Source organism: Danio rerio, chromosome 2 (assembly GCF_049306965.1).
Source record: "Danio rerio strain Tuebingen ecotype United States chromosome 2, GRCz12tu, whole genome shotgun sequence".
In the NCBI taxonomy this organism is placed as follows: Eukaryota; Metazoa; Chordata; class Actinopteri; order Cypriniformes; family Danionidae; genus Danio; species Danio rerio.
Genome location: NC_133177.1, coordinates 13,936,115 through 13,963,660, shown reverse-complemented (window position 1 = coordinate 13,963,660; position 27,546 = coordinate 13,936,115). Strand labels below are relative to the sequence as shown.

General features: G+C 42.3%; 1 protein-coding gene across 6 annotated transcripts in view; it reads right to left on the bottom strand.

Moving 5' to 3' along the window:
• cfap57 (cilia and flagella associated protein 57) overlaps positions 1 to 27,546 on the bottom strand; it is a 328,197-nt gene that overhangs the window by 258,533 nt on the left and 42,118 nt on the right. For all 6 annotated transcript variants that reach the window (XM_073923815.1, XM_073923822.1, XM_073923828.1 and 3 more), the window contains exons 6-8: positions 20,412 to 20,551; positions 18,554 to 18,719; positions 14,412 to 14,525 (exon numbers count right to left, since the gene is read on the bottom strand). In XM_073923815.1, coding sequence (XP_073779916.1) covers positions 14,412 to 14,525; positions 18,554 to 18,719; positions 20,412 to 20,551 — 420 coding nt within the window. The remainder of the gene's footprint in view (positions 1 to 14,411; positions 14,526 to 18,553; positions 18,720 to 20,411; positions 20,552 to 27,546) is intronic.

The following is a 27,546-nucleotide window of genomic DNA, read 5'->3' as shown; positions in this document are numbered from 1 at the left end:
TTACCCATTATGAATGAACAGTGCTTTTCTCCACGCTCATTTGCAATTAGCAGGTAGGATACTGTTCCATAGCCATTCTCATTGCATCTGCGAAATGATGCAATTGAGCAAACATGGTAAGCTTTACACTGAAGCTTGACAATTGTTTAATGTCTTTTGAATATGGAGCTCACTACAGAAATTACTTCTCATCTGGTAGTGAGTCTTTCTAGTACATTTAAAGGTCTTTAGAATTGCACACAAAGACAGTATGTCCAGCTATGGGAGGGCTCCAAAATCTGTCAGGGCTGAGCACCATTGAAATAACCCTCATTGAATTGGAAAGACTGTACTGTTGTGGTGGTCATAGATCAAAATGAAGACACCACAGGGAACATTAGCTAGATGTCAAGCTAATGTTAACAAGGCGGAGCAACTGCAGAGCAGCGCAGACTGGACTTACAGTGTGTCTGAATAGGAGCCAGACAGACAGGAAAGAAGAGAGAGAAATATGCATACAAAGCAGCAACAAAAAATGGAAAATGTGGTATGAGACATATTTAAAAACTAATACTGTGGGAAAAAGTCTTTCAGATGACAGTGCAATACTTCTTTTTTTATACTTTATTAGAGATGTACGAATATGCGTACGATAATACAATTCATAAGCAGGGCCCAGATTAACCAATGGGCATTATGGGCACAGGCCGCTTTTGGAATGTCTGTTTAGGCTTAGTGCAAATATTTCAGTTCCCCTTCGGTTGGGGAACTTCAGTGCCATGAATGGGAGGATTCGGATCAGAAGCCGCTTATCTGGAGAGTATTGAACGGGCCAATGAATGAAATTAATTGGCAGCGTAAGCTTGCGCAGGTGTGTGACATCTGCAATCATCTCAGCATATAAGCACACCTGAAGCCAGCAGACCCCATCCTTTTCGCTTCAGATCCTTTCTGAGTGAGTCGATGAGGGTTCCTCTTGCTGATCAGCACTTCAGAGCGAACGAGTGTGTCTCCCGGTCCAGAGTGGGTCTTCGCGGTGGCAGACGGTCGAGCTGGGTTACTCCCTTGCCTGCGGTTCTTTGGGTCCGGTCCTCCAGAGCGGTGCGTATAGTTGCAACTTTCCTAAAAGAGCAACACAGTCGTGCAGCACGTCCTTTTCAGGATGGCGCTCCGACTGTGCGTTTCTGGATGCGGGGGTTTCCTGTCTCCGGATGATGGACACGATCACTGCATTGCATGTTTGGGGGTCCAGCATGTTAATGCGGTGCTCGCGGGCGGTTCATGTCGTCATTGCGATGCCATGACCGTTGCACAGCTAAGATCGCGGCTAACTTTCGCAAGAGAGCGAGCCACCCCAGTTGCCTCCTGTTCTAAAAAAGCAGCGGGCGCTCGGGCAGATCTGAGGGTTTCAGCGGGAGCTAATCCGCCGCCCACGGGCTCGCGGACCTCTCGCTCCTCACGGCGCTCCATCCAAGCTTCGGGTGGTGAGAGTGATCCGTCTAACCAGATGGTAGCTCTCACACTCGCTGACACCGGAGATCAGATGTCCTCCGCGGCATCGGAGGGTGGGCTTTCACTGTCCGACGAAGATCCGGACCCGCTCGCCCCCTCCGGGCAGGTGAGCGCTGTCAAATCGGATCCTGAAGCGGACATGTTAGCCGTGCTTTCCCGGGCTGCTTCGGCCGTGGGGTTGGAGATGGTTTATCCCCCAGCTCCGCGGCCGGACCGACTAGATGGGTGCTACGTAGAGGACCAGAAGGCGAAGCCTTCGAAGCCTCTCGTCCCCTTCTTCCCGGAAGTGCACAGTAGGCTCACGCAGTCCTGGAGGGCACCTTTCTCTGCCCGTGCTGCGAGTGCCTCCGCCCTCACCGCCCTTGACGGCGGAGCTGCCAGGGGGTATGAGGCGATCCCGTCAGTGGAGCGCGCTATCGCGGTCAATCTTTGTCCGCGCGGCGCCTCTACGTGGCGGGGTTTGCCCCGCCTCCCGTCCAAAGCCTGTAGGTTGTCTGCCTCCCTCGGAGCCAGAGCTTATAAGGCTGCGGGCCAGGCTGCTTCTGCTTTGCACGCGATGGCCACCTACCAGCGCTACCAAGCGCAGGCGCTGGCCGAGCTGCACGAGGGCGGGTCCAACCCAAGCTTATTACATGAGCTGCGCACCGCGACCGACTATGCTCTTCGGACTACTAAGTCCGCCGCGTGTGCGCTGGGGAGGACGATGTCCACACTTGTGGTTCAGGAACGCCACCTCTGGCTAAACCTGGCCGATATGCGCGACGTTGACAAAGTTCGCTTTCTTGACTCGCCCATATCCCAGGCTGGCCTGTTCGGCGACACCGTCGGTGAATTCACCCAGGAATTCAAGGCGGTGAAAGAGCAGTCGGATGCGATGGGCAATGTCATCTATCGGCGTGGCCGTAAGCCCGCTCCGCCCGCCGAGCCATCCACCTCCGCTGTTCCTCGCCGAGGGCGCCCGCCAACGAGTGCTGCCCCGCCCCCGCCTGCGCCTCCGGCCAAGCGGGCGCGGCGTTCACCTCGAAAGCAGGCAGCCCCTCCTGCCCAGGGCGCCGTTAAGTCCGGTAAACGGACCGCGAAGCGTCCCTGAGACAGGCCATCCGGAGAAGAGGAAACTTGCTCTTTCCCCGCTGGAGGGCGGGGCCCCGATAACAACGGTACTTTTCAGTGCCACCAAAACATCAGTAAAAGAGCACTTTTTCCCTTCCCCGGATGTGACTGCACGAGTTCTGCCAGTCCGGGACGCGCTGCCTTCCGGCTCGCAGACTCTACGTGCTTCGCCAGTGGCTCACGAGCGCTGGGGGGACGGTCTCCCTTCCCTCAGCCCTCCAGCCCCCTCTCCGGAGTCAGGGTGCGGAGCCAGAGCGAATCGCTCTCCTCCAGCTTTTCCGCGGGACCCTCGTGCTTCCCGGATCAGCACACCCACTCTGCGCTGCCCCACCGCTGGTACGTCAGCGATTGTAGCGATGACTCCATTAGCGAGGGCTCTGCCTGCCTGGTTAGCGCGGGCCAGCCCCTCGCGGTGGCTCATACGCACAATCAGACTCGGTTACGCGATTCAGTTCGCGGAACGGCCCCCCAAGTTTACGGGCGTGTATTTCTCCAGGGTCAACCCCCTGTCCGCCCCTGTCTTGCGAGAGGAGATTGCTGCCCTCCTGGCGAAGGGTGCAATCGAGCCGGTTCCTCCAGCCGAGATGGAGAGTGGGTTTTACAGCCCATACTTCATCGTACCCAAAAAGAGCGGTGGGTCACGGCCAATCCTAGATCTGCGCGTTTTGAACCGCTGTCTGCACAAGCTGCCGTTCAGAATGCTCACGCAGAGGCGCATTCTCCAATGCGTTCGTCCTCGGGATTGGTTTGCAGCCATAGACCTGAAGGACGCGTATTTCCATGTCTCCATTCTTCCACGCCACCGCCAATTTCTGCGGTTTGCGTTCGAGGGTCGAGCGTGGCAGTACAAGGTCCTCCCCTTCGGGCTCTCTCTGTCTCCGCGGGTCTTCACCAAACTCGCGGAGGGTGCCCTAGCGCCCCTTCGGCTCGCGGGCATTCGCATACTCGGTTATCTCGACGACTGGCTGATTTTAGCCCACTCGCGGGAGCAATTGATTGTGCACAGGGACGAGGTGCTTCGGCATCTCCGCCTACTGGGGCTTCAGGTCAACCGAGAAAAGAGCAAACTCGCCCCCGTGCAGAGGATTTCTTTTCTCGGGATGGAGCTGGACTCGATCACCATGGTAGCGCACCTCTCCGAGGAACGCGCTCGCCTGTTGCTGAACTGTCTGAGGGAGCTCGACAGCAAACTAGTGGTCCCACTGAAGTTCTTTCAGAGGCTCCTGGGGCATATGGCATCCGCAGCCGCCGTCACGCCGCTCGGGTTGCTCCATATGAGACCACTTCAGCACTGGCTTCACGATCGGGTCCCCAGACGCGCATGGCACGCGGGCACACACCGGGTCTCGGTTACTGCGCTGTGTCGCCGCGCCCTCAGCCCTTGGAACGACCCCTCGTTCCTACAGGCCGGTGTGCCTCTAGGACAGGCGTCCAGCCATGTTGTTGTTTCAACAGACGCTTCCAACACGGGTTGGGGGGCCGTGTGTCGCGGGCATGCGGCTGCGGGCCTCTGGAAGGGTGCCCAGCTGCATTGGCATATCAATCGCCTAGAGCTGTTGGCAGTGTTCCTCGCTCTCCACCGCTTTTTACCGGTGCTGGAGCGGCAACACGTGCTGGTCAGGACGGACAGTACGGCGGCGGCGGCGTATATCAACCGCATGGGGGGTATGCGCTCTCGCCGCATGTCTCAGCTCGCCCGCCGTCTGCTCCTCTGGAGTCACCCGCGGCTGAAATCGCTGCGCGCCATTCACGTCCCAGGCACGCTCAATCGTGCAGCCGATGCGCTCTCACGACAGCTGTTACGCCCTGGAGAATGGAGACTCCACCCCGAGTCTGTTCAGCTGATATGGGCGCGATTCGGGGAGGCCCAGATCGATCTGTTTGCTTCCCCCGAGAACGCTCACTGCCAGTTGTTTTTTTCCCTGACCGAGGGCTCTCTCGGCACGGATGCACTGGCCCACAGCTGGCCTCGGGGCATGCGCAAGTATGCGTTTCCCCCAGTGAGCCTGCTCGCGCAGTTTCTGTGCAAGGTCAGGGAGGACGAGGAACAGGTTCTGCTAGTTGCGCCCCTTTGGCCCAACCGGACCTGGATATCAGAGCTCTCACTCCTCGCGACGGCCCTCCCCTGGCGGATCCCTTTGAGAGAGGACCTACTCTCTCAGGGACAGGGCACCATCTGGCACCCTCGCCCCGATCTTTGGAACCTCCACGTGTGGTCCCTAGACGCGAGGAAGACTTAGGTAACCTACCGACTGCGGTGGTTAATACCATCACTCAGGCTAGAGCCCCCTCCACGAGGCGCGCCTACGCCCTGAAGTGGAGTCTATTCACTGAATGGTGCGTCTCTCGCAGAGAAGACCCCCGAAATTGCCAGATTAGTGTTGTGCTCTCTTTCCTTCAAGAGAAGTTGGACAGCAGGCTGTCGCCCTCCACTCTCAAGGTTTACGTGGCCGCCATCTCCGCTTATCATAGCGCGGTAGCTGGCGGCACCGTGGGAAAGCATAGCCTGGTCATCCAGTTCCTTAGGGGTGCTAGGCGAATTAATCCATCTCGCCCCCCTCTCATGCCCTCTTGGGATCTCGCCCTCGTTCTCACGAGTCTGCGATCCGATCCCTTTGAGCCACTCGAATCAGTATCTCTAAGATTTCTGTCCCTGAAGACAGCTCTGCTGGTTGCGTTGGCCTCCATCAAGAGGGTCGGGGACCTGGAGGCATTTTCGGTCAGTGACTCGTGCCTGGAATTCGGGCCGGATTACTCTCACGTTATCCTGAGACCCCGCCCCGGTTATGTGCCCAAGGTTCCTACCACCCCCTTTAGAGATCAGGTAGTGAACCTGCAAGCGCTGCCCCCGGAGGAGGCAGACCCAGCCCTTTCTTTACTTTGTCCAGTTCGCGCTCTGCGCATTTATGTGGACCGTACTCAGAATTTTAGATCATCTGAGCAGCTCTTTGTCTGTTATGGCGGTCGGCAGCAGGGAAGTGCCGTATCGAAACAAAGATTATCCCACTGGATTGTGGATGCCATTTCACTCGCTTATTCGAGTCGAGGTCAGCCGTGTCCCCCGGGAGTACGTGCACACTCCACTCGGAGCGTTGCATCCTCTTGGGCGCGTGCACGCGGCGCCTCTCTAACAGACATCTGTAGAGCTGCGGGCTGGGCGACACCCAACACATTTGCAAGGTTTTACAATCTGCGGGTGGAGCCGGTTTCCTCAAGGGTATTAGGTAACCCTTTGGTGATTGAGGAGACAACTCGGTAGGGTGTTGAAACACGCTTGCTGCGCCATTCTCCCTAACACGGAGGTACGTGCGCCTTTTTTATCTGTCAGTAAAGTTCCCCGTCAGGTGAGCCCTGCAGATTCCTCCGTGGCCCCCAGCACTGACTCAGCGGAGGAGTCACTTGCTGGCCCACTACGTTGTAGGTCTGCCCGCTGGTCAGCCCGCGTTTTGGGTATAGGTGCCTGCTATGCGTGATCCCCACTAGGCGATCCCATATGCTTATTCCGCCACGGTTAAGTCCCCCCCCTGGGCGGACCCGTGTCTTCCCTCTCCGCTAACCACTCTTTGCTATGCGTACTCCCCCTTTTTAGGGCTAGTCCATAGGTAAATTCTGCCATCTATCCCCCCCTTGGGTAACGGATGGCCTCCGCAGCGTCCTCCCTATCGGGATTGCACGCTTCCCAACGTACTGTCGTATTTCCTAGAATTATCTAGATGCTCACGACTTCCCAAAAAATATATCTAAATCCGTAAAACTTCTGTTGAAGTAGGATAAATTAGGGCCAGGGACACGTTGGAGGACCGCGCCCCCCATGATGTGGGTGCGTCACGCTTGCTTGACTATCTCCTCATCGGGGGTGTTGGTAAGGTGCAGTCATTATGGCGCTTTCCATATTCTCCCATTCATGGCACTGAAGTTCCCCAACCGAAGGGGAACGTTCGAGGTTACAGAAGTAACCCTTCGTTCCCCGAGGAGGGGAACGGAAGTGCCATATTCCGTCGCCATGATGACTGTCCCTTAGCTGTTTGAAAGTCTCTTCAGCTTAAAAGGATGGCGTCTGCTGGCTTCAGGTGTGCTTATATGCTGAGATGATTGCAGATGTCACACACCTGCGCAAGCTTACGCTGCCAATTAATTTCATTCATTGGCCCGTTCAATACTCTCCAGATAAGCGGCTTCTGATCCGAATCCTCCCATTCATGGCACTTCCGTTCCCCTCCTCGGGGAACGAAGGGTTACTTCTGTAACCTCGAACGTTCAGAAGTAAAGTTGTCTTTTATAACGTATAAATTTCTTATAACAGAAAATTGAGAGTAAAATTACAATGGGACTATTACAATGGGATATTTATAAAATGATACAAAAAAATTACAGCTATAACTCAACAATTAGCTATTGTTATTTTAAAATAATAAATGCGGGTAACACCGTGACACAACTGCAGGGACCATTGCTTGTGTCGAAACGTTTTCTGACAAAGTAGGCTGTGAGGAAAAGCTGATTGTGGTGCTTCAAATTCTACATTGAAAAATAAAATGTGAAAGTCTTCAAATAACATGTTGTAAAACCAAACAGTTTTTTACCTAGTGTAATATCACAAGTGTAGTATAGGTAAAAGTTTACAGACTGTTAGATAGTTTTGTTGTGGATACTAGCCTACTCAGAGGTGGGTAGAGTATCCAAAATCTGTACTCAAGTAAGAGTACAAGTACTTGCTGAAAATGTTACTCAAGTAAAAGTAAAAGTAATTTTGAAAGTTACTTGAGTAAGAGTAAAAATTAAAAAATTACTCAAGTATTTAGTTAATTTGTTACTTTTGATTTATATATATATATATATATATATATATATATATATATATATATATATATATATATATATATATATATATATATATATATAGGGTGACGCGTTTCTGTGTGGAGTTTGCATGTTTGCATATTTGCATGTTCGCCGTGGGGCAGTAGGCAGTGCTGTATATATATATATATATATATACAATTGGTGAAACAGTGATTCAATGTCTGCCATGATAGCAACTGGTCCCTGTGGTTCAGTACACCTATGAGAGTGTTGGTCAAGTTGGGTCCCTGCATTGGTTGACTATTCAGTGAGAAGTTTTGGTAAGTTGCTGTGCAGTCAAAGACAACACTTAGTTATTCACAGCGTTTGCTCAATACTTTGTTGATGCACCTTTGGCAGCAATTACAGCATCAAGTCTTTTTGAATATGATGCCACAAACTTGGCACACCTGTCTTTGGGATTTTTTTGCCCATTCCTATTTGCCATTCCTAAATGTTCAGCGTTCCTGTCTCACCTTGTCTGTTCGTTGTATGCTCACGGTGCTTTGTTTTTTATCAGGATCCTCTCGCTGATTCTTGCTGGTGGTGACTGGCTCGGTTGATTCCTCGTTGCACTCTCTAATGCTTCCGGTTTCTTTGATGATGACTGTTTGATCCACTCTGTTGACAAGTGTCATGAACTTTTTATCGGCGCTGCCGAACCAGATCGCTACTGTTTATTCCTTCTACTAAGACTGTGTACTTCCAGCCACTCACCAATTTTCTCTGTCTTTTTGTGATCATCATTAAAACACTGTTTACTTGCAATTGGGTTCCACATCCTGATTATTGAGCGTCACAGAACGAACTGGCCAACATGGACCCAGCAAGTGCCGCGGAAATCCAAGATGTGGTTTCACGCAGTGTCGCCAGGATGGATCATCAAGACCAACAGTTGAAAACGACCAGCCAAGCCATCCAAGCACTGGTCAATCAAGTTTCGGAGCTGACTACACAGGTCCACTGACTCAGCTCGGGTCTCAGCGCCGGATCCTCCTTACCAGCTCTCTCCGTCGACCCACCAGCCAGCCCGTTGGTCAACGAAACTCCCTGAACCACCGAACCACCGAACCACGACTACTTCCACCACAGCCTTATGCAGGTGAACCCCATTTATGTAAAGCATTTATTGCCAAATGTTCTTTTTACATATCTCTTCAACCATCATCTTTTCTCACCGAAGAGAGCAAGGTGGCGTTTTTAATCAATCTATTGACTGGCAAGGCGGCGTTATGGGGAACCACGGCGTGGGAGAAGAAGCTTCCCTGCTGTCTGTCTTTTAAGTCTTTTTTAAAGAAGCTCAAGACAGTGTTTGATCAGGCTGCTTCGGGGAGGGAAGCATCCAGACGTCTCGCGGAGCTTCGTCAGGAGGATCACAGTGTGGCAGATTACTCCATCGATTTCCGCACCCTGGCGGCTGAGTGTGGCTGGAACAGTGAAGCCCAGTGGGACATGTTCTTTCTCATCAAAGAAAACATGTCTCATCAGTCTCATCAGTCTGGCCATAAGGGTGGACAACCCTCTGCAGCGCAGAGGCGCTCACAAGGGGTTTTGTCCTCAGACCTGCTTTCCAGAGGCTACAACCCCTGATCCGGAACCCAAGCCCAAGCAGGTGGGAAGATTTCACCTCTCATCAGGAGAGACGTCGCCGTTGCACAGGGGGATTGTGCATGTACTGTGGGGTTGGTGGTCATTATGCAGCCGTATGTCCGGTCAAGAACAAACCATCTGCTGGTAGGAGTTTTTTGGTGGGCGAAATATTGTCTGGGAAAGACACTTCGAATTCCACTTTTCTACCCATTATATTGGGGTTTAACTCGAACTTTCATTCCTGTGATGCGCTCATCGATTCAGGAGCTGAAGGGAGTTTTATTGATTCTGATCTAGGTAATAAGTTAAAGATTCCTTGTTTTCCTCTTTCTTCACCCATAGCTGTTCACGCACTTAGCGGACCACCTCTTCCAACTATCACGCATATCACGGCCCCTATTAGACTTATCACTTAAGGAAACCATACTGAAACTATTTCCTTCTTTCTCACTAAGACTGTTAAGAATCCTGTTATCCTGGGACATCTGTGGTTGGTGTTACATAAGCCACATATTAACTGGGGCCAGAACACAGTTTTTTCTTGGAGCGAGAGCTGTCATAAGTCTTGTTTATTGTCTGTGTGTTCCACTGTTTCTTGTTCTGTGTGTTAGAAAGAGCGGGTGGATCTGTCAAACATGCCCCGTGAGTACCATGACCTGAAGAGACAGTCCCGGGCTGCTTCTCTACCTCCTCACCGTCACTATGACTGTGCTATAGACTTATTGCCTAAAGGCAAGTTATATTCGCTGTCTGTTCCAGAGAGGGAGGCCATGGAGAAATATATTTCTGATTCTCTAGCAGCCAAGATCATCTGCCCGTCTTCTTCACCGGCGGGGGCGGGATTTTTTTTTGTGAAAAAGAAGGATGGTTCCCTTCGTCCGTGCATAGACTATCGAGGGCTAAACAGCATCAAGGTTAAGAATAATTATCCTTTGCCACTGATGTCTTCAGCCTTTGAGCGCCTACAAGGGGCGATCTTTTTCACAAAATTAGATCTTCGCAATGCTTATCATTTGGTTCGCATAAGACCCGGGGATGAGTGGAAAACAGCCTTTAATACCCCTAGAGGGCATTTTGAGTACTGCTTTCTGCCCTTCTGCCTTTCCAATGCTCCGGCTGTTTTCCAGGCACTCGTCAATGACATGTTGAGAGATATGATAGATCAGTTTATGTCTACCTGGATGACATTCTGATTTTTTCCCACTCTCTCCAGGAGCACATTCAACATGTCAGACGAGTGTTGCAGAGGCTGTTAGAGAATAGGCTTTATGTCAAGGCGGAGAAATGCGTTTTTCATGCACAGTCAGTTCAGTTCTTGGGACATATCGTGTCAGTCGAGGGGATGCGCATGGATCCAGAGAAGATTCAGGCTGTGGTAGATTGGCCAACCTCAGATTCCCGTAAGGCCCTGCAGAGGTAACTGGGTTTTGCCAATTTTTACCGGCGTTTTATTCGCAATTTCAGCCAGCTCGCCGCACCTCTGACTTCCTTGACCTCCTCCAAAACGCCATTTAGGTGGTCCAGTGCAGTCGAAGCTGCCTTTTCCAAATTAAAAGGCTGCTTCGTTTCAGCCCCGGTCCTCATTGCCCCTGATCCTTCCCGGCAGTTTGTCGTGGAGGTCGATGCTTCAGAGGTTGGGATCGGAGCCATCCTGTCCCAGCGCTCCGCCTCGGATGGCAAGGTCCATCCTTGCGCGTATTTTTCTCATCGATTTTCTCCTGCAGAAAGAAATTACGACATTGGTAATCGAGAGTTGTTGGCCGTCAAGCTTGAGTAGTGGCGTTACTGGTTAGATGGCTTGGGGGTGCCTTTTATCGTCTGGACTGATCATAAAAATCTTGAATATATTAGATCCGCTAAAAGATTGAATTCCAGGCAGGCTCGGTGGGCATTATTTTTCGGACGGTTTAATTTTACCATCTCGTACAGACCAGGTTCCAAAAACATCAAACCTGATGCGTTATCACGTCTTTTCGATCCTTCGGATCGCAAGTCATTTCCTGATCCTGTGCTCCCTCAGAACATAGTCGTAGCAAACATTTCTTGGGAGATCGAGTCGAGGGACTGTGCAGCCCTGGATGGGGTAACGCCCCCGATCGGATGTCCACCGAGTCGTTTGTTCCTGCCAGAGGGATTACGGTCCGACGTCGTCCAGTGGGGTCATTCCTCCAAGGTAGCTTGTCACCCAGGGGTGAGTCGCACATTATTTGTTATCAAACAACAATTTTGGTGGCCAACTATGGCTCATGATGTGCATGATTTTGTTTTGGCTTGCTCTGTGCGGTTTCCAAGTCTTCCAATCGCCCACCTGCTAGACTTCTCCAACCACTGTCAGTGCCTTCGAGACCCTGGTCACACATTTCGCTAGATTTTGTTACGGGTCTTCCATCCTCTAACGGTAACATGGTAGTTTTGACCGTGGTGGACAGGTTCTCGAAGGCTGCTCATTTTATCTCTCTGCCCAAATTATCATCAGCCAGAGAGACAGCAGTTGCTATCATTGATCATGTTTTTCTCATTCATGGTCTCCCGACGGATGTGATCTCTGACAGGGGGCCTCAGTTTGTCTCTAAATTTTGGAGAGAATTCTGCCGTTTATTGGGGGCCACTGTTAGTCTTTCTTCTAGTTTTCATCCCCAGAGTAACGGCTAGACCGAGAGAGCCAATCAGGATCTTGAGCGCACATTGCGATGTTTGGTCTCGCAGAATCCATCCTCTTGGAGCCAACAACTTTCGTGGGTGGAGTACGCACATAATTCGTAACCAGTGTCTGCCACGGGCCTTTCTCCGTTTCAGTGTAGTCTAGGTTACCAGCCACCAGTTTTTCCCAGTCTGGAATCCGAAGTTGCGGTTCCCTCTGTTCACGCCTTTGTCCAGAGCTGCCGCCGCACTTGGAATAGGGCCAGACAGACCCTCCTCCAAGTGGGGACGCGCACCAAGGCTAAAGCCAATCGCCACCGGTCTAAGCCTCCCGTTTACGTTGTCGGTCAAAAAGTGTGGCTTTCTACTAAAAACATTCCGCTCCGCACCGTCTGTAGTAAGTTAGCATCTAAATTTATCGGCCCTTTTATTGTCACTAAAATCATTAATCCTGTGGTAATCCGCCTCAAATTACCTCCAGCGTACAGGATAATTCATCCCGTGTTTCATGTATCCAAAATAAAGCCTGTTTTTCATACGGCAATTAATCCACAAACACCAGTTCCCCCTCCGCCGCGTCTCGTAGATGGGGAGACTGATTCGGTTAAGCGCATTCTGGACTCTAGACGGAGAGGACGAGGATTTCAGTACATGGTGGACTGGGAAGGTTACGGTCCGGAGGAGAGAAGTTGGGTTCCGGCCGGGGACATATTGGACCACTCTCTTATTGATGATTACAATCAGCAGGTAGGCTCATCTGGGGACGCCAGGAGGCGTCCCTAGGGGAGAGGGTTATGTCACGGTTGTGGATCTATCTGCTCTTTATTTGAAGTGTCTGCGTTGTGTGACAGTTCATTAATATGGTATGTGTTTCTAAGTATGTGTGCTTTTCTCTCTGTGTTTGAGTGGGAGTCACGTGCCTGTCAGTGGGTGTTTGTTTTCATGTCATCAGCTGAACGGTCACATGATCATTGTTACCGGAACTATTGCCTAACGCCGCTCGGCTGATAATCAGCGCGCTACAGGTGTAGCGCATTTTTATGACAAAAAAATGTTCAGCGTTCCTGTCTCACCTTGTCAGTTTGTTGTATGCTCACTGTGCTTTCTCTTTTATCAGGATCATCCCGCTGATTCTCGCTGGTGGTGAGTGGCTCGGTTAATTCCTCGTTGCACTATCTGATGCTTCCGGTTTCTTCAGTGATGACTGTTTGATCCACTCTGTTGACGAGTGTCATGAACTTTTTATCGGTGCTGCCGAACCAGAACGCTACTGTTTATTCCTTCTACTAAGACTGTGTACTTCCAGCCACTCACCAATTTTCTCTGTCTTTTTGTGATCATCATTAAAACACTGTTTACTTGCAATTGGGTTCCACGTCCTAATTATTGAGCGTCACAGTCTGAGGTCAAGAGCACTCTGAAGCAGGTTTTTGCTAGGGATGTCTCTGTACTTTGCTGCATTCATCTTTCCCTCTATCCTGGCTAGTCTTTCAGTTCCTGCTGCTGAAAAACATCACCACAGCATGATGCTACCACCACCATGCTTCACAATAGGGATGGTATTAGCCTGGTGATGAGTTCTTCAGTTCAATTTTAGTCTCATCAGACCAGAGAATTTTGTTTCTTATGGTCTGAGAGTCCTGCAGATGCCTTTTGGCAAATTTCAGGTGGGGAGTGGCTACCATCTGGCCACACTACCATACAGGCCTTATTGGTGGATAGCTGCACAGACTGTTTTCCTTCTTTAAAGTTCTCCTCTCTTCACAGAAGAATGCTGGAGCTCAGATGGAGTGACCATCGGGGACCATCATGTCCAATCAACTGAATTTACCACAGGTGAACTCTAATGAAGCTGCTGAAACATCTCGAGAATGATCAGTGGAAACAGAATGTACCTGAGCTCAATTTAGAGCTTCACGGTAAAGGCTGTGAAAACTTATGTGCATGTGATATTTCAGGGTTTTTTTTTTATTTGAAATACATTTACAACAATTTCAAAAAAAGAAAAAAATTCACATTGTCATTATGGGGTATTGTGTGTAGAATTTTGAGGAAATACATGAATATAATCCATTTTGGAATAAGGCTGTAACATAAAAAAATTGGAAAAAGTGAAGCGATATGAATACTTTTTTTGATGCACTGTATGTGCGCTCACATATTTTTATTTTATTTTACTTTTGAGAAGTGAAAAATTTACATATGTGGTATCAATAATCAGATGAATGTATACCTGTCCAGAAATGTTTACCAGACCACTTTCTGAAGTGGTTTGATCAATGGGATTTATATTCATCTCGAATATAAATCCCATTTCGTAGTAAATTTAGATCTGTTCTATTCATGATCGGATGAGGTGTCCATGTGTAAACAGCCCCAAAAAGACAAATTCAAACAAACAAAAACAAAAAAAACAGTATCCCCAGTTAATCAGCTTATTGTAGACTGTTTCAAAGCTATTTAATTTGTGTTGCAGCAAACAATTTAAATTTGCTGGTGAAGAAATGAATAGCAATATTTTCTTTGTACTTTTGCAAATTACATACAAGTTAAAGGCAATTAACAGAATGACAGATTATTGATTTCAGTACATTTTACAAAACTTCACAACTTTTTTGGTAACTGGGGTTGTATTAAGCTATTGGTAAATGCACATGACTTTCGCCAATGTGATGTTAAGTAACTGAAGACAAATTTCAAATGGGGTGAAATATTGCTTTAAACATCAGGAAACTTACTTTTTCATTGTGTCCCTTCAGGTTTAGGATCTCCTCAAATGTGATAGTGGAATAGATGTTGATCACGTTTCCATTGACAGCAGCAAACAAGTGACCACCATGACTGAATGTACACTATGGACCAAAGCATAGAAAATTAAGTATATTAGCATATAATGGATGAAACTTTAAAAGAACAATGTCTTCTTTCTGTGCTTGAGTAATTCTGGAATTGGGAGTACATTTTGCATCTCCTAGACTAGGATAAATCTTCTATTGTTTTTCAAAAATAAAAACAAGTAAAACAGTTGTGATTCACATGGGGCATCAGTGTCAACACTTCCCTTTCAAGTGCCTATGGAAGCACTAGCCAATCAGATTGCTTTATGCAAGTACCCCAGCTTAAACAGTAGCCAATTGCACTCTAAATTCATAGGCTGAAGCTGCTATGACGATCGTGTCAGCACAAAGTTTCAGACACATGCCATCTGTAAAGCATTGATGCTGACGCTCCATTTGAATGTATAAGAGGTGTCCAATGAGTTGCATAGTTTGTAGACTGTTAAGCAAGTTTCTGGGGTAGACCGGAACTGATGAAGAGAGATGGTTTTAATCCCACCTGGGCTAGGGCAGCTCTTCTCTCTGGTAATTTGGCAGTAGTTAATGTTGGCACTTGAGCCACTGGGGCTGCTAAGGGAGCAGAGAGACTGGCTAAAGCGGCCCTCTGCTAGTCTTCACTGAACCTCATTGTTTTGATTGTGATAAAGTTCAGTGTTTCGCCATGGAAAAGGACGTACTTATAATTTGGCCAAATAATGTCCGATCTGCCTGTAAATTCACAGGTTCGATGAGATTTCTTTCCTGAAAACATCAACATGCCAATATTGAGTCACAGTCATAGCCAATGCCTTGTCCAGTATTCTATGTCATTCTAGGGCCACCAGGCGGCGGTCAGCCCAGGTGTGAGGTCCCTTTTATCGCTGCTTGCACATTTAATTAGGGACCAAGCACCTACTGTGAGGTGTGTAGGCCCTATTGGAACTGCTACAGTCTTAGTTCCACCTGCTAGCAACAGGAAGTGACATGCTTTACATTGTAACACACTCATATATATTTTATCATATTGCATCCAAGTTTTGTCAGTATAAGACAAATCCCTTTGTGATGTTAGATTGTGAAGATCTAGAATTTTGTCAAAGTGCGAGTCCGTGGCAGACTGACAAATTTTAGTGTTTCGCCATTGAGGAAGTACTTATAACTTAGCCAAACAATGTCTGATCAGCCTGAAAATTCACAGGTTTGATGAGATTACTCTTTTAAAGACATTCACTTGCCAATATTAATTCGCAGTCATAGCGTCATCTGCTGATAGAAGGAAGTTTGGCATGAATAAGTGATTTCCTCAGGTTTTTTACATTTATCAGCTTAAATTATTATTGTCTACGGTTCTCTGCTGTCCCAAGGTGGTAGTGAGCCTGGGTGCGAGGTCCATCTGTCAAGCATTGAAGCGTTTATTATTATTATTATTATTATTTTTATCATTATTAGGGACTGAGCTCTATTGGTGTGTAGGGCCTATTGCTCAGTTTATTATACTTCTAACTTTTCTTCTTTTTTGCAAAAATTAATCAATTTTAACAGCCTAAACATGCTCAAAAACTCACAAAACTTCGCACACACACCAGGGGCCTGTTTCAGTAAGGAGGTTCAAACAACTCAAGAGTTGAACTTGAACTCTGAGTTGATTTACAGAGAGATTAAAAACTCAGAGTTTCCGGTTTTAGAATAGCGTATCTGAGTTAGGTCAATCAACTTTGAGTAGACCAACTCAGAGTTAAGCGCGCACACCTAGACTATAAAAAGGCATTATCAATGGAGTGACCATGACAACATCTTAAAAAAAGAGATCACCATTTCTTTCCCCAGCTGAACTTGATGTGATCATGCAACGTTATAGCAAATATGAGTGTAGACATTTCAAAATGGCAGGTTTGTTAAACACAAGAAATCAGGGTAAGTCAAGGCTGTTTCTGAAAGAGAGGTAACTTTACTGTGGTAACTTACTCTGTGAATCTAACCTGGTCCGGAGCAGGTTTTATTCTCTAAACTCTGAGATTCTGTCGGTCTCCTCCCCTTTTTTAAAGATAAAGCGTATTTCTCGCCTTAGCCTTACGTTTCCACACACCTATTTTAGAGCTCATTTTGGAGATGCCCATAAAAACTATTGATGGAAATGTAATGATGCACATAACTTTTGAAAATACACATAATAAAACATGTGCATAACTGAGTAGGATAAAATTTTATTTGATAAGAAAAGATGCGCATAAACTACGAAGTGCACTTAACAAATTACAGTATGTACATTAAAAAAAGGTTTGTTAGAGATGATGATAAAAATGTGTGTGAATGGACAAACCAGCAGACTGAGCACACTGTAGAACATCTTAAATGTTGTTTTAGTCATTCTAAAATGCCTTAACTGTTTCAGTATTAGTGTATATTATTAATTACCTCCGAGCGTCTGGAGCGTGTCAAGAGTCTCTGCGTCTGGCTTCAAACGCCCCCACGTGTTCATTGTGTGTCAATTGTCTTCTGAGGCGCAAGTACATTAATTAAACAAAAAATCAATTCTGTTTTTACTGTAGATATTTGGCGCAAGTTAATCAGGAAGTGATGATTGTTTTTTTTTTGACACGTTGGATAAAAACGCTGCTTTATTCGCATCTTTTAGGCGTTATTCCAGTTTTGCACAAATTTATGTAATATATTTTGATGGAAACACAGCTATTGCCTACATTTTTGTCACACACAGAACAAAATCACGTACGAGGTCTGTCCTTTTTTCATGAATAATCAGCTTAACCTTCGACATGTACTGTTACTAGATTAATGGGATTATTATTCTGTCTAAAAATTATTTTTAGCACTGCTTACCTTCTAAATGTTATATCAACGTCTATCACTTGATCAATAAAAAGGCAGACACACAAGTGCACTGTTAAATCTATTAAAACTGATAAACGTGTATAAACGTTTAGAAAAAAGTATAAACAGCACACATAACATTAATTATTTTATTATATTTAAATATTTAAATACTTTAAATTAAAAAAATACGCATTAACTTGAGCAGCTGTTTTCCCAGGCTAACTGTCTCTGTTTCACTGATGGTTGCTTCTTTTAAATATATACACTTATATTTGCTATAACTTTGCATGAGCAGATCAAGTTCAGCCAGAGTAAGAAATGGTGATCTCTTTTTTTAAGATGTTGGCATAGTCACTTATAATGTCTGTGCTCTATTGATAATGCCTTTTAATAGTCACGATGTGCGCAACTCTGAGTTGGTCTACTCAAAGTTGATTAACCTAACTCAGATCAGCTATTCTGAAACCGAAAACTCAGAGTTTTTAATCACTCGGTAAATCAACTCAGAGTTTAAGTTTAAACTCTGAGTTGTTTTAACCTCCTTACTAAAACAGGCCCCAGATTAGGTTCACAGAGTAAGTTACCACAGTAACTGAAGTTACCTCTCTTTTAGAAACAGGCTTGACTAACCCTGCCTTCTTGAGTTTAACAAACCTGGCATTTTGAAACGGAAAACCCAGAGTTTTTCTCATTTCAGGGTAAAAATACTCTGAGTTTTCACTTAACCTCCTTTCTGAAACAGGCCCCAGAAGAGGCAAAGCTGTATGTTTGTTATTGGTTCTAGAAGTGGGTGTGGCAACATTGCTCGACAGCACCTCTTTTGAAAGAGTAGCCCCCAAGCTACTTTTTTAATGTCAATATTATTACAAATATTATTTTTTTATATTTAAGACAATCCAAAAAAAAAATCTACATTACATGCTAAAATTTCAATAATAATATTAATATTGATGTTAATATCTGTGAGAAATCCAAAATAACAGTACATTTATATCAGCCTTTGTTAAACAACAACTTGATTTTAACCAGTTTGCTTTTCTTGGGATTTGTCAACCTGCAACCTACTCCGCCAGCCAGTTTGTTCAACTAGTTTTGTGAAACAGGCTTCTGACACTGAAGAAATGAAAATCTATTTTTTTTTATATTTTTAAAATATACCAACAATTCTGAAATGGGTAACATAAATAAAAAGTACAAATGAGAAAGGCAGTTTGAGCAATTTAGAGATGCACCTCACGGCAATTGCGTATGGTAAATTCCTTGAAAATCTTGATGTCATCCATGAGAAGAGTCATGAGACGAAGTTTGTCAGAGAATCCCACCAGGATGTAAAGTCCAGTGGGGTGAAGAGCAACACTGTAGGCTTCTTCCTGGAATTCCTTGTACAGCTCTAAAACACTAGAGAACACAAATTCACTCTTACAAAAGTGACTCTCTTAAAGGATCTGACACCTTAGACCAGACATATTTTGATTGCTTTTTAAAATGCATTTTTTTTTTCCGGCTGTCAACTTCAAATCTATCAATCTAAATGTTAAGTAAAGGTATATTTATGGTATATAATTGTATATATAACAGTACCAAATATACTAACATTAATTAGAGATTACAGTAAGGTTCGAGCAATTTAAAATAACAGATATATTTTAAACTGTAAAAAATCTAGAAACATTTCTTATTTTAAACAGTTGTGCTGCTTAAATGTTTTATGTTTGTAACATATATGTTTGATTGAGAATGAAAGTTTAAAGAACATTACTTATTTAAAATAAACTTTATTTTTAATATTTAAAGTTAATGTTTTTATTTATTTATTATTTATTAACAACTGACCATTCTTAAGCCAGCCAGAAAACTTATGATGACAACTGTGCATATGGTCAATTTAATGCATACTTGCTAAAATGCAAGCTTAATTGTAATTTTTCAAACAATTGTAAATTAAATATTGTAAATACTGTTAATTTATATTATTCATAGTTTGAACAGCAAGATATAAAAACTGGACAGGTCTAAATGCATCTGGTTGTTGAAACCACATATTTAAAATTATTTTTCACAAAATTAAAAATAAATAAACATGAGAGACTGTTATGGGCTATATGACAGTTTGATATAACAGTGCTAATGCAATACACAGTATTGCAATGTTGCAATTAATTCAAGTTGTTTCCCCTTCAATCTGTTGTTGACCAGCCATTTATCATTAAATGTTAAAAATTAAATGTTACAGTTTTTCTCAGTCGCTTTGGTACATTTCTCACAACACTATTTACATGTGCACAACAGTTAATGCATTTTTCAAAACAATTAGTCATTTGTGCACATCACAGTAGCAGTTTCTCATTCCTTCCAACAAATTGCAAATGCTTTTGGACATGCATCAAATGCTTTCTTACAACTCTCTGTTGTTTTATACCATTATTATTTGCTTTTATGATTTCATGTCAGTCAAAATTAACTAAACTTGTGAATGCGAAATAGCCATTCCATGGATAGCAGGTGGCCTCCGCAGCATCCTCCCTATCGGAACTGCAGGCTTTCCCAAAGTACTGTCGAATTTAAATTTCTAGAAACTATCTAGATGTTTTGCGGCTCCCGGAAAATAAATTTAAATCCAAAAATCGTTTATTGATCTGGGATAAGTAAAGGCAAGGGAACACGTTGGAAGACCATGCCTCTCTATGATGCAGGTGCGCTCACGCTTGCCTGGCAAACCTCTCATCAGAGATGGAGGTAAGGTGGAGTCATTATGGTGTTTTCCAGACATTTCCCAGAAGTGAATTAATTCCACTATAGCATTGAAGTTCCCCACCCGAAGGGGAATGCTCTAATTTTTTTTCTCACACTAAAGAATTTTTGGCCGATTTGAAAGTTAACAAGCTCACCAATGGATTGGCCTGTAATCTGGGGAAAATCAGTGGGTTATCGGCACTTCTTAATGTATTAATTTGTTCACACAATCTGTTTACACAGACAGAACTTCAAGTAAATGTTGACAAGATTGTAAAAATAAAATCACTGCCTCTTTAATTAAACATTAATAATAATGCAGACAACACCTTGTCTCTTTAACAAAGCTAAACATACTTGGTCTCGAAGTTCCATATGCGCACAGAGCGGTCCAGGGAGCTTGTGGCAATGAGTGGTTTGCGAATGCAGGTGGATAAACCGGTTATGATGTTATTATGGAATGAGTGAGACAGGTACTCAAAATAAGCACACTCCCCCTGATAAGACAAAAAGAAAAATAACAAATAAGTCATTGCAAGTGTTGTGAGTAAATACAGAACTAAAAGTAAACCATCTCTATAAAAGGAATAGTTCCAGTCTTTGATTGTGATTGGTTAGGCCAAGTAAAGCACATTAGTTTGATCAAAAATAGAGAGCTTTGGATACACTCAATTTATCTTGGGATTGTCCAGTACTAAATGACAATAGCTGTATTTTTTTTCCCAACAGTCTAAAGGAAGTCTAATAAAGTGAATCAATCCATTATAAAAACTGCCTCAAGTGGCTCTTTTTAATTTAATTAAATTTAATTTAAAATTATCCATATTTAAAACTTCATAAATGGTTTGTGTAACTTTCGGTAACAGACTGTCACCTTCTTCTTTGACAGTCTCTTGCCAGAAATTTAAAAAAAGGGTAAATAATGGGATAAAAAGGCATACAAGGCATCCCAGCAGGCACAGAACAATAACAATATAACAATATAACGTCAGATTGCATTGTTCCCCAACATCACAGTATATGGGATTTTGGGTGGAAAGGAAAATCGTGTTGACCTTAAAATCCAACATCAGTTTACAACGTCAGACAGACGTTGCATTTTGGTCAACTTCAAATACAACCTAATAACAACCAAATATCAAAGATGTAATAACGTTACAATGTATAATGCTGTTACAGCTTGATGTTGTATGGACGTTAACACTATGATGTCTATCAGATGGATTTTGGTTGCCATTCCTGATAAATATCAGTATTTGACATCAATATGACATTGACTGAAGATGTTGGCTCGAGGTTGGATTTTGGTCACTTACCAACGTAACCCAAATAAAACCCAAATATCAACGTCATTTGACGTTGTTATTGAATGTACATTGAATTTTTGTCACTCAACATCAAGACCTACATCTAACTTACAGTAATACCAACATCTTTTGACGTTGTGGGACTGCTGGGATGGTACTTGACAGGAACTTAACAGAGTTACATTCAGACTCATGATCGAAAAACAAAACCTGAAACGAAGGGGTTTAAAATTGTGGGGCTTACAACCAAACAAAAATAGAGTGTCTAAACTTGACACAGTAATTAGAAACAGAGACCCTGATGATTCTTTAAAATCCCTGTTGCAATTTAGATTTTTATTTTTTTTTATTCTTGCAATTCTGAGTTTCTGTTGTATCTTATTTTACACATTTTTTTATGCTATGTAATAAAAACATAATTGTAATTTTCACAGTTATGACTGTTTTTCTTGGAATTTTGAGTTGGTCTACAATTAAATCCCGGAATGAGGCCCGGAATGAAGCAGTTGCTGCTCCTTCTTGTGCACAAGCACATTGATGAATAATGACAGGAAAAACCATAAGGTCATCTGCTTTGATGATGAACCTCACTGATACCCATCTCCCTTTTTATATATATATATATATATATATATATATATATATATATATATATATATATATATATATATATATATATATATATATATATATATGATTTAAGCAAATTACAGGAGCTGCCACATTGAGCTCAGAAAATATGGAAATCCATATTTATACAGAACAATCACATACCAGTCTTCTTAACATCAGATCACTAGCACCTAAAGCACTTATTGGTAATAAAATAACGAAAAACAATAATCTTAATGCACTGAAACTTGGTTTAAACAATATGACTACATTAGTATAAATAAAGCAACTTCTTCATTATATATTTATAAGCATGTGCCTCATCAAAGGTAAATAGTCAACATCTAAGTATCATATGTATTTTTTTTTCTTTTTTGAAAGTTAATAACTCATTATTGCAAACTAAATTTTAGTTGTTAGAATAAGAGTTGTAATTATAAAAAAATATAATACAACCAAACAAAAATAGAGTGTCTAAACTTGACACAGTAATTAGAAACAGAGACCCTGATGATTCTTTAAAATCCCTGTTGCAATTTAGATTTTTATTTTTTTTTTATTCTTGCAATTCTGAGTTTCTGTTGTATCTTATTTTACACATTTTTTTATGCTATGTAATAAAAACATAATTGTAATTTTCACAGTTATGACTGTTTTTCTTGGAATTTTGAGTTGGTCTACAATTAAATCCCGGAATGAGGCCCGGAATGAAGCAGTTGCTGCTCCTTCTTGTGCACAAGCACATTGATGAATAATGACAGGAAAAACCATAAGGTCATCTGCTTTGATGATGAACCTCACTGATACCCATCTCCCTTTTTATATATATATATATATATATATATATATATATATATATATATATATATATATATATATATATATATATATATATATATATATATATATGATTTAAGCAAATTACAGGAGCTGCCACATTGAGCTCAGAAAATATGGAAATCCATATTTATACAGAACAATCACATACCAGTCTTCTTAACATCAGATCACTAGCACCTAAAGCACTTATTGGTAATAAAATAACGAAAAACAATAATCTTAATGCACTGAAACTTGGTTTAAACAATATGACTACATTAGTATAAATAAAGCAACTTCTTCATTATATATTTATAAGCATGTGCCTCATCAAAGGTAAATAGTCAACATCTAAGTATCATATGTATTTTTTTTTCTTTTTTGAAAGTTAATAACTCATTATTGCAAACTAAATTTTAGTTGTTAGAATAAGAGTTGTAATTATAAAAAAATTGTGACTTTATATCTCATAAGTAGGCCCACACAGAATATGCGCGTGCAGAAATCCTGAGATTTCTGCAGATTATTAGCCCATCGAGTAAATTAATAAAAAAAGATTTTTATTTATTCTGTTTTTCAATAAATTTTACTAATATTATCTTGATATAATAGCTAATTTAAAAAATGTTCATATGTTTTTTTCTAAAGTTTGTACAGTAATATTTTCTGTCTTTTACTAGTTATATTATATAGGAGACTTGCTTTGTTTACCAATAAAGTAGATCTAATTGGATTTGCATTGTAAACATTAAATACAAGTTTAAAAACAAAAAAAAAGTTTAAAAAAGTTTATTATTTTTTATTTCATATATTTAGTATAAGTTTTAAGTTATGATACTCCTAAAATCATTCTACAAAAATCCAGATTGTTTTACAAAATGTCTTCATTTTCCATTAACTGAAATATTTGTAAACGGCTCATATAGAACTAATGTTTCCTTTACAACTATTATTGAGAACATTACATGTTCTATTTTAAAACATAAAATCTCTTACAAAAGCTAACAAGCATTCTAATATCATTAATAATATTATAAAATATTATTAATGATTGTGATTATTATTATTATTATAGGAAATTGTTGTTTTATTTTATTTTTAGAAAAGTTTACTTTTAGAATTTGACACGTGAATCACAGCAGAAATGTTCTAACCAACAGGCTCATGTCATATACAGTACAGATACTTAATAAATAACCTACCATAAATTAATTAAATTAAGTCAGAATTATTATCATTATTTTACTAGATTTTTTCAAGACATTTCTATACAGCTTAACAGGGCATTTAAAGGCTTAACTAGGTTAATTAGGGTAACTAGCCAGGTTAGGGTAATAAGGCAAGTTATTGTAAAACAATGGTTTGTTCTGTAGACTATTGAAAAAATATATAGCTTAAAGGGGCTAATAATTTTAACCTTAAAAGGGCTTTTAAAAATTAAAACTTGCTTTTATTATAGTCAAAATAAAACAAAATTTTCCAGAAGAAAAATATAATCAGACATACTAATAATTTGCTTGCTCTGTTAATCATCATTTGGGAAATAATTAAAAAATAATATTGGGAAGGGGGCAAATAATTCTGACTTCGACTGTATCTTCATATCTTATGGGCCTGTTGGTTTGAACATGCAGTGGCAAATAAATTGGCAATAAAAGTCGTTGAGTCATTTTACAAGAACCGCTCAGTGTCAGTATGGAAGATATCAAAGGAAACTTAAATGGAGGCACAGTCATTTCTGCTAAGTGTTTACAAACATAAGATAATAAAAGATTTGATAGTTTGAGTGCAATAAGTCAGTTTATAGGAAGCATACTGCTGGTAAGATTAAAGCTAGGTTTTGTAAGTTATTCAGTGCGAGAATACATTCCTCCAATGCGAACGCATGGGTCACACTGCAAACTTCTGTAAAGGGAAAATGCATTGTGCTAAATGTGGAAAAGTACTTGAGAATGGAAAATGTAAAGAAGGAGCTGAGATTAAATACTGGAACTGTGGAGTAGGTCACAGCGCAGCGTATGCAGGGTGTCCCATACATCAGAAGACCGAGAAGTGCAGAGAGATAAAGGGTACACCACTTAACTTAAGGAGAAGCTACCAGTGAAGTTAAGAATACAGCAGAAACCAAAAGAAGTGATGATCAAGGAGATAGGGTTGAAGATCATTTCCAGGAAGAAATAAATCTTCCATAAAAAGATTTATAATCACAATTTGTAATAAACAAAATTGACTTTGTTCCTTTTATCTGTACTGATGCAAATGGCACTTCACGAGTGGAAAGTCAGAGTAATGATAAATAATTGGATATTGTATATTGTACTATTAGACTGGAATGCCAGGAGCTTAATAGCAAATGGACAAAAGTTTAAAAATATGTATTATTGATAAAGGAAGAGCACAAGATATTATATGTATTCAGGAAACTTGGTTAAATAGCTTCTTAGATTTTAGGATCAATGGATGTGTAATAGAAAAGAAACACAGAAAAAACAAAAATGGTGGTGGATGTGCAACTTTTATTAAAGAAGATATAGGGTGCTATTTTGACCATCCAGGCGCAAAGTCCAAGGCGCAGGGCGCAAAAGCATTAAGGGCATGTCAAAATCCACTTTTGCTATTTTAAGGAAGGAAAAATTTGCTTTGCAACACGGTGCATGGTCTAACAGGGTTGAGCTTATTCTATAATTAGTTATAGGTGTAAGAATAAACCAACCTGAGTCTCATCTCCTATTACCTTTAAGAGTCAGTTGTGTCACACCATAGTGCATTTGCTATTTACATGGCGGACTTTATAAGTGAAGAAATTTTATTCTTCTATAGCGAGAAAACAGTTAAACAGAGCATCTACAGCGTAAGAATAAGAGAATAAGCCTCCTCCGGCTTTACTTTCACTCTCGTGGATAGGGAAACGTGTTGTACGCACAGACATCCATTAGCCTACATAATTATTTTTTTTGTTAAGCGCAAAGATTTGTTTCAAAAGTTTTTCTAAATTCAGTTCTAATTCCCAGGAAACAAATAAATGAACAATAATAACGAAGTGTGTTCAAAAAACAGTTTTTCCAAATACACTATGCCCCATATGGTCTAAAACCTGACAGGTGGGCAAATCTAAGCTTGTTTTTAATAAAACAAATATAAATATGCATATAATAAATAATACTACAACTAATATATTATTATACAAAGGAATTTTTTATGAATAAACTAAAAAAGCCCCCGAGATGAAGAAGGCATGGAGGTAGAGGTTTTTGTATTAATGAAGGCTAGAAAATAATATTTTTTGCATTATTTTAATCCTTTAATCCCTTTTCATTTGTAAAGATATTTGCGTATTGCTGTACATCCTGTGTGTATTAAGCAATGTTTAAGGGAGGCGCACAACTAACGCAGTCTGCGCTGGATTTTAGACCTGCTTTGATCTGGTCTATTGTGCAGTCTATTATAGTTATTCAAAATAGCAACAAGCAAGCAATGCGCATTAACACGTCCCCTTTTTTAGACCAGAACGCACATATGAGCGCAAATGCATTAACTATTTAAATAGCGTGCTGCAAAACATTAAAATGACTCTTGCGCCGAATTAAAACTAGCAAACAACAACTGCGTCGGGCCTTGTAATGCATTGCGCCGGTTGTATGATAGGGCCCATAGTATATGAGAGGATAGACAAAAATAATCACATAGAATATGTAAGCATAGACGTAATGGGAGGGTATTAGAATCATATTTTTTATATTCTATGCAAGGAAATAAGTAATAATATATTAGAAGAAATTATTGGGGATACAAAGAGGAAAGTAATTATATGTGGGGATTTTTAATGCACATAATGGGCATAAATGAGAAGCACTTTACCATCGAGACCAGCAGCCTGTAAGTACATTTAAGACTTGTTTCAGTCGTTGTGTATGGTTTGAGGACTTGTTTTCAGCTGTTTGTGTAAAGTTGTAGGACATTTAAACCTGCTTTCAGTTGTGTATAATACTAGAAGTGTTTAGCCACTGTTTCCTTGGTTACTATAAGAGCTTGTGTAGCGAACACAGACGGTTTCGCGTCGTCCGCCACAGTTTCGGCCCTTGTTTTGACTCGGGAGGCATGTCCAAACTCCAGGTAATCACTATATAGTGAGCACGCTAGCTTTAGTCGGCAGGAGAAGCACTTTACCATTGAGACCAGCAGCCTGTAAGTACATTTAAGACTTGTTTCAGTTGTTGTGTATGGTTTGAGGACTTGTTTTCAGCTGTTTGTGTAAAGTTGTAGGACATTTAAACTTGCTTTCAGTTGTGTATAATACTAGAAGTGTTTAGCCACTGTTTCCTTGGTTACTATAAGAGCTTGTGTAGCGAACGCAGAGGGTTTTGCGTCGTCCGCCGCAGTTTTGGCCCTTGTTTTGACTCTCGAGGCATGTCCAGCTGAATTCAATCAGCTAGTGCTTTGGGGTTATATAAGCAACTAGTTCACCGCGGCAGCGGTCGCGGCAGCCTCGTGTGAAGACCGCCTCGTGTGAAGACCGACGAGTGTAAAGACCATCGACTCTACCTTCGCCATCGACTCTACCTGTGCCATCGACTCTATCTGCGCAACTCCACCGAGCAAAGACACCGACAAAGCACTTGAGTACTTTACTTTCTTGTTTTACTTTATTTTTACACTTATTTTTTTTTGTCAGTGCACTTTTATTATGTGTTTTCTAATTCCTGTTGGAGGAACACGGGAGGTACACTGCAGGCGTAATCCTCACAACCTTTGTT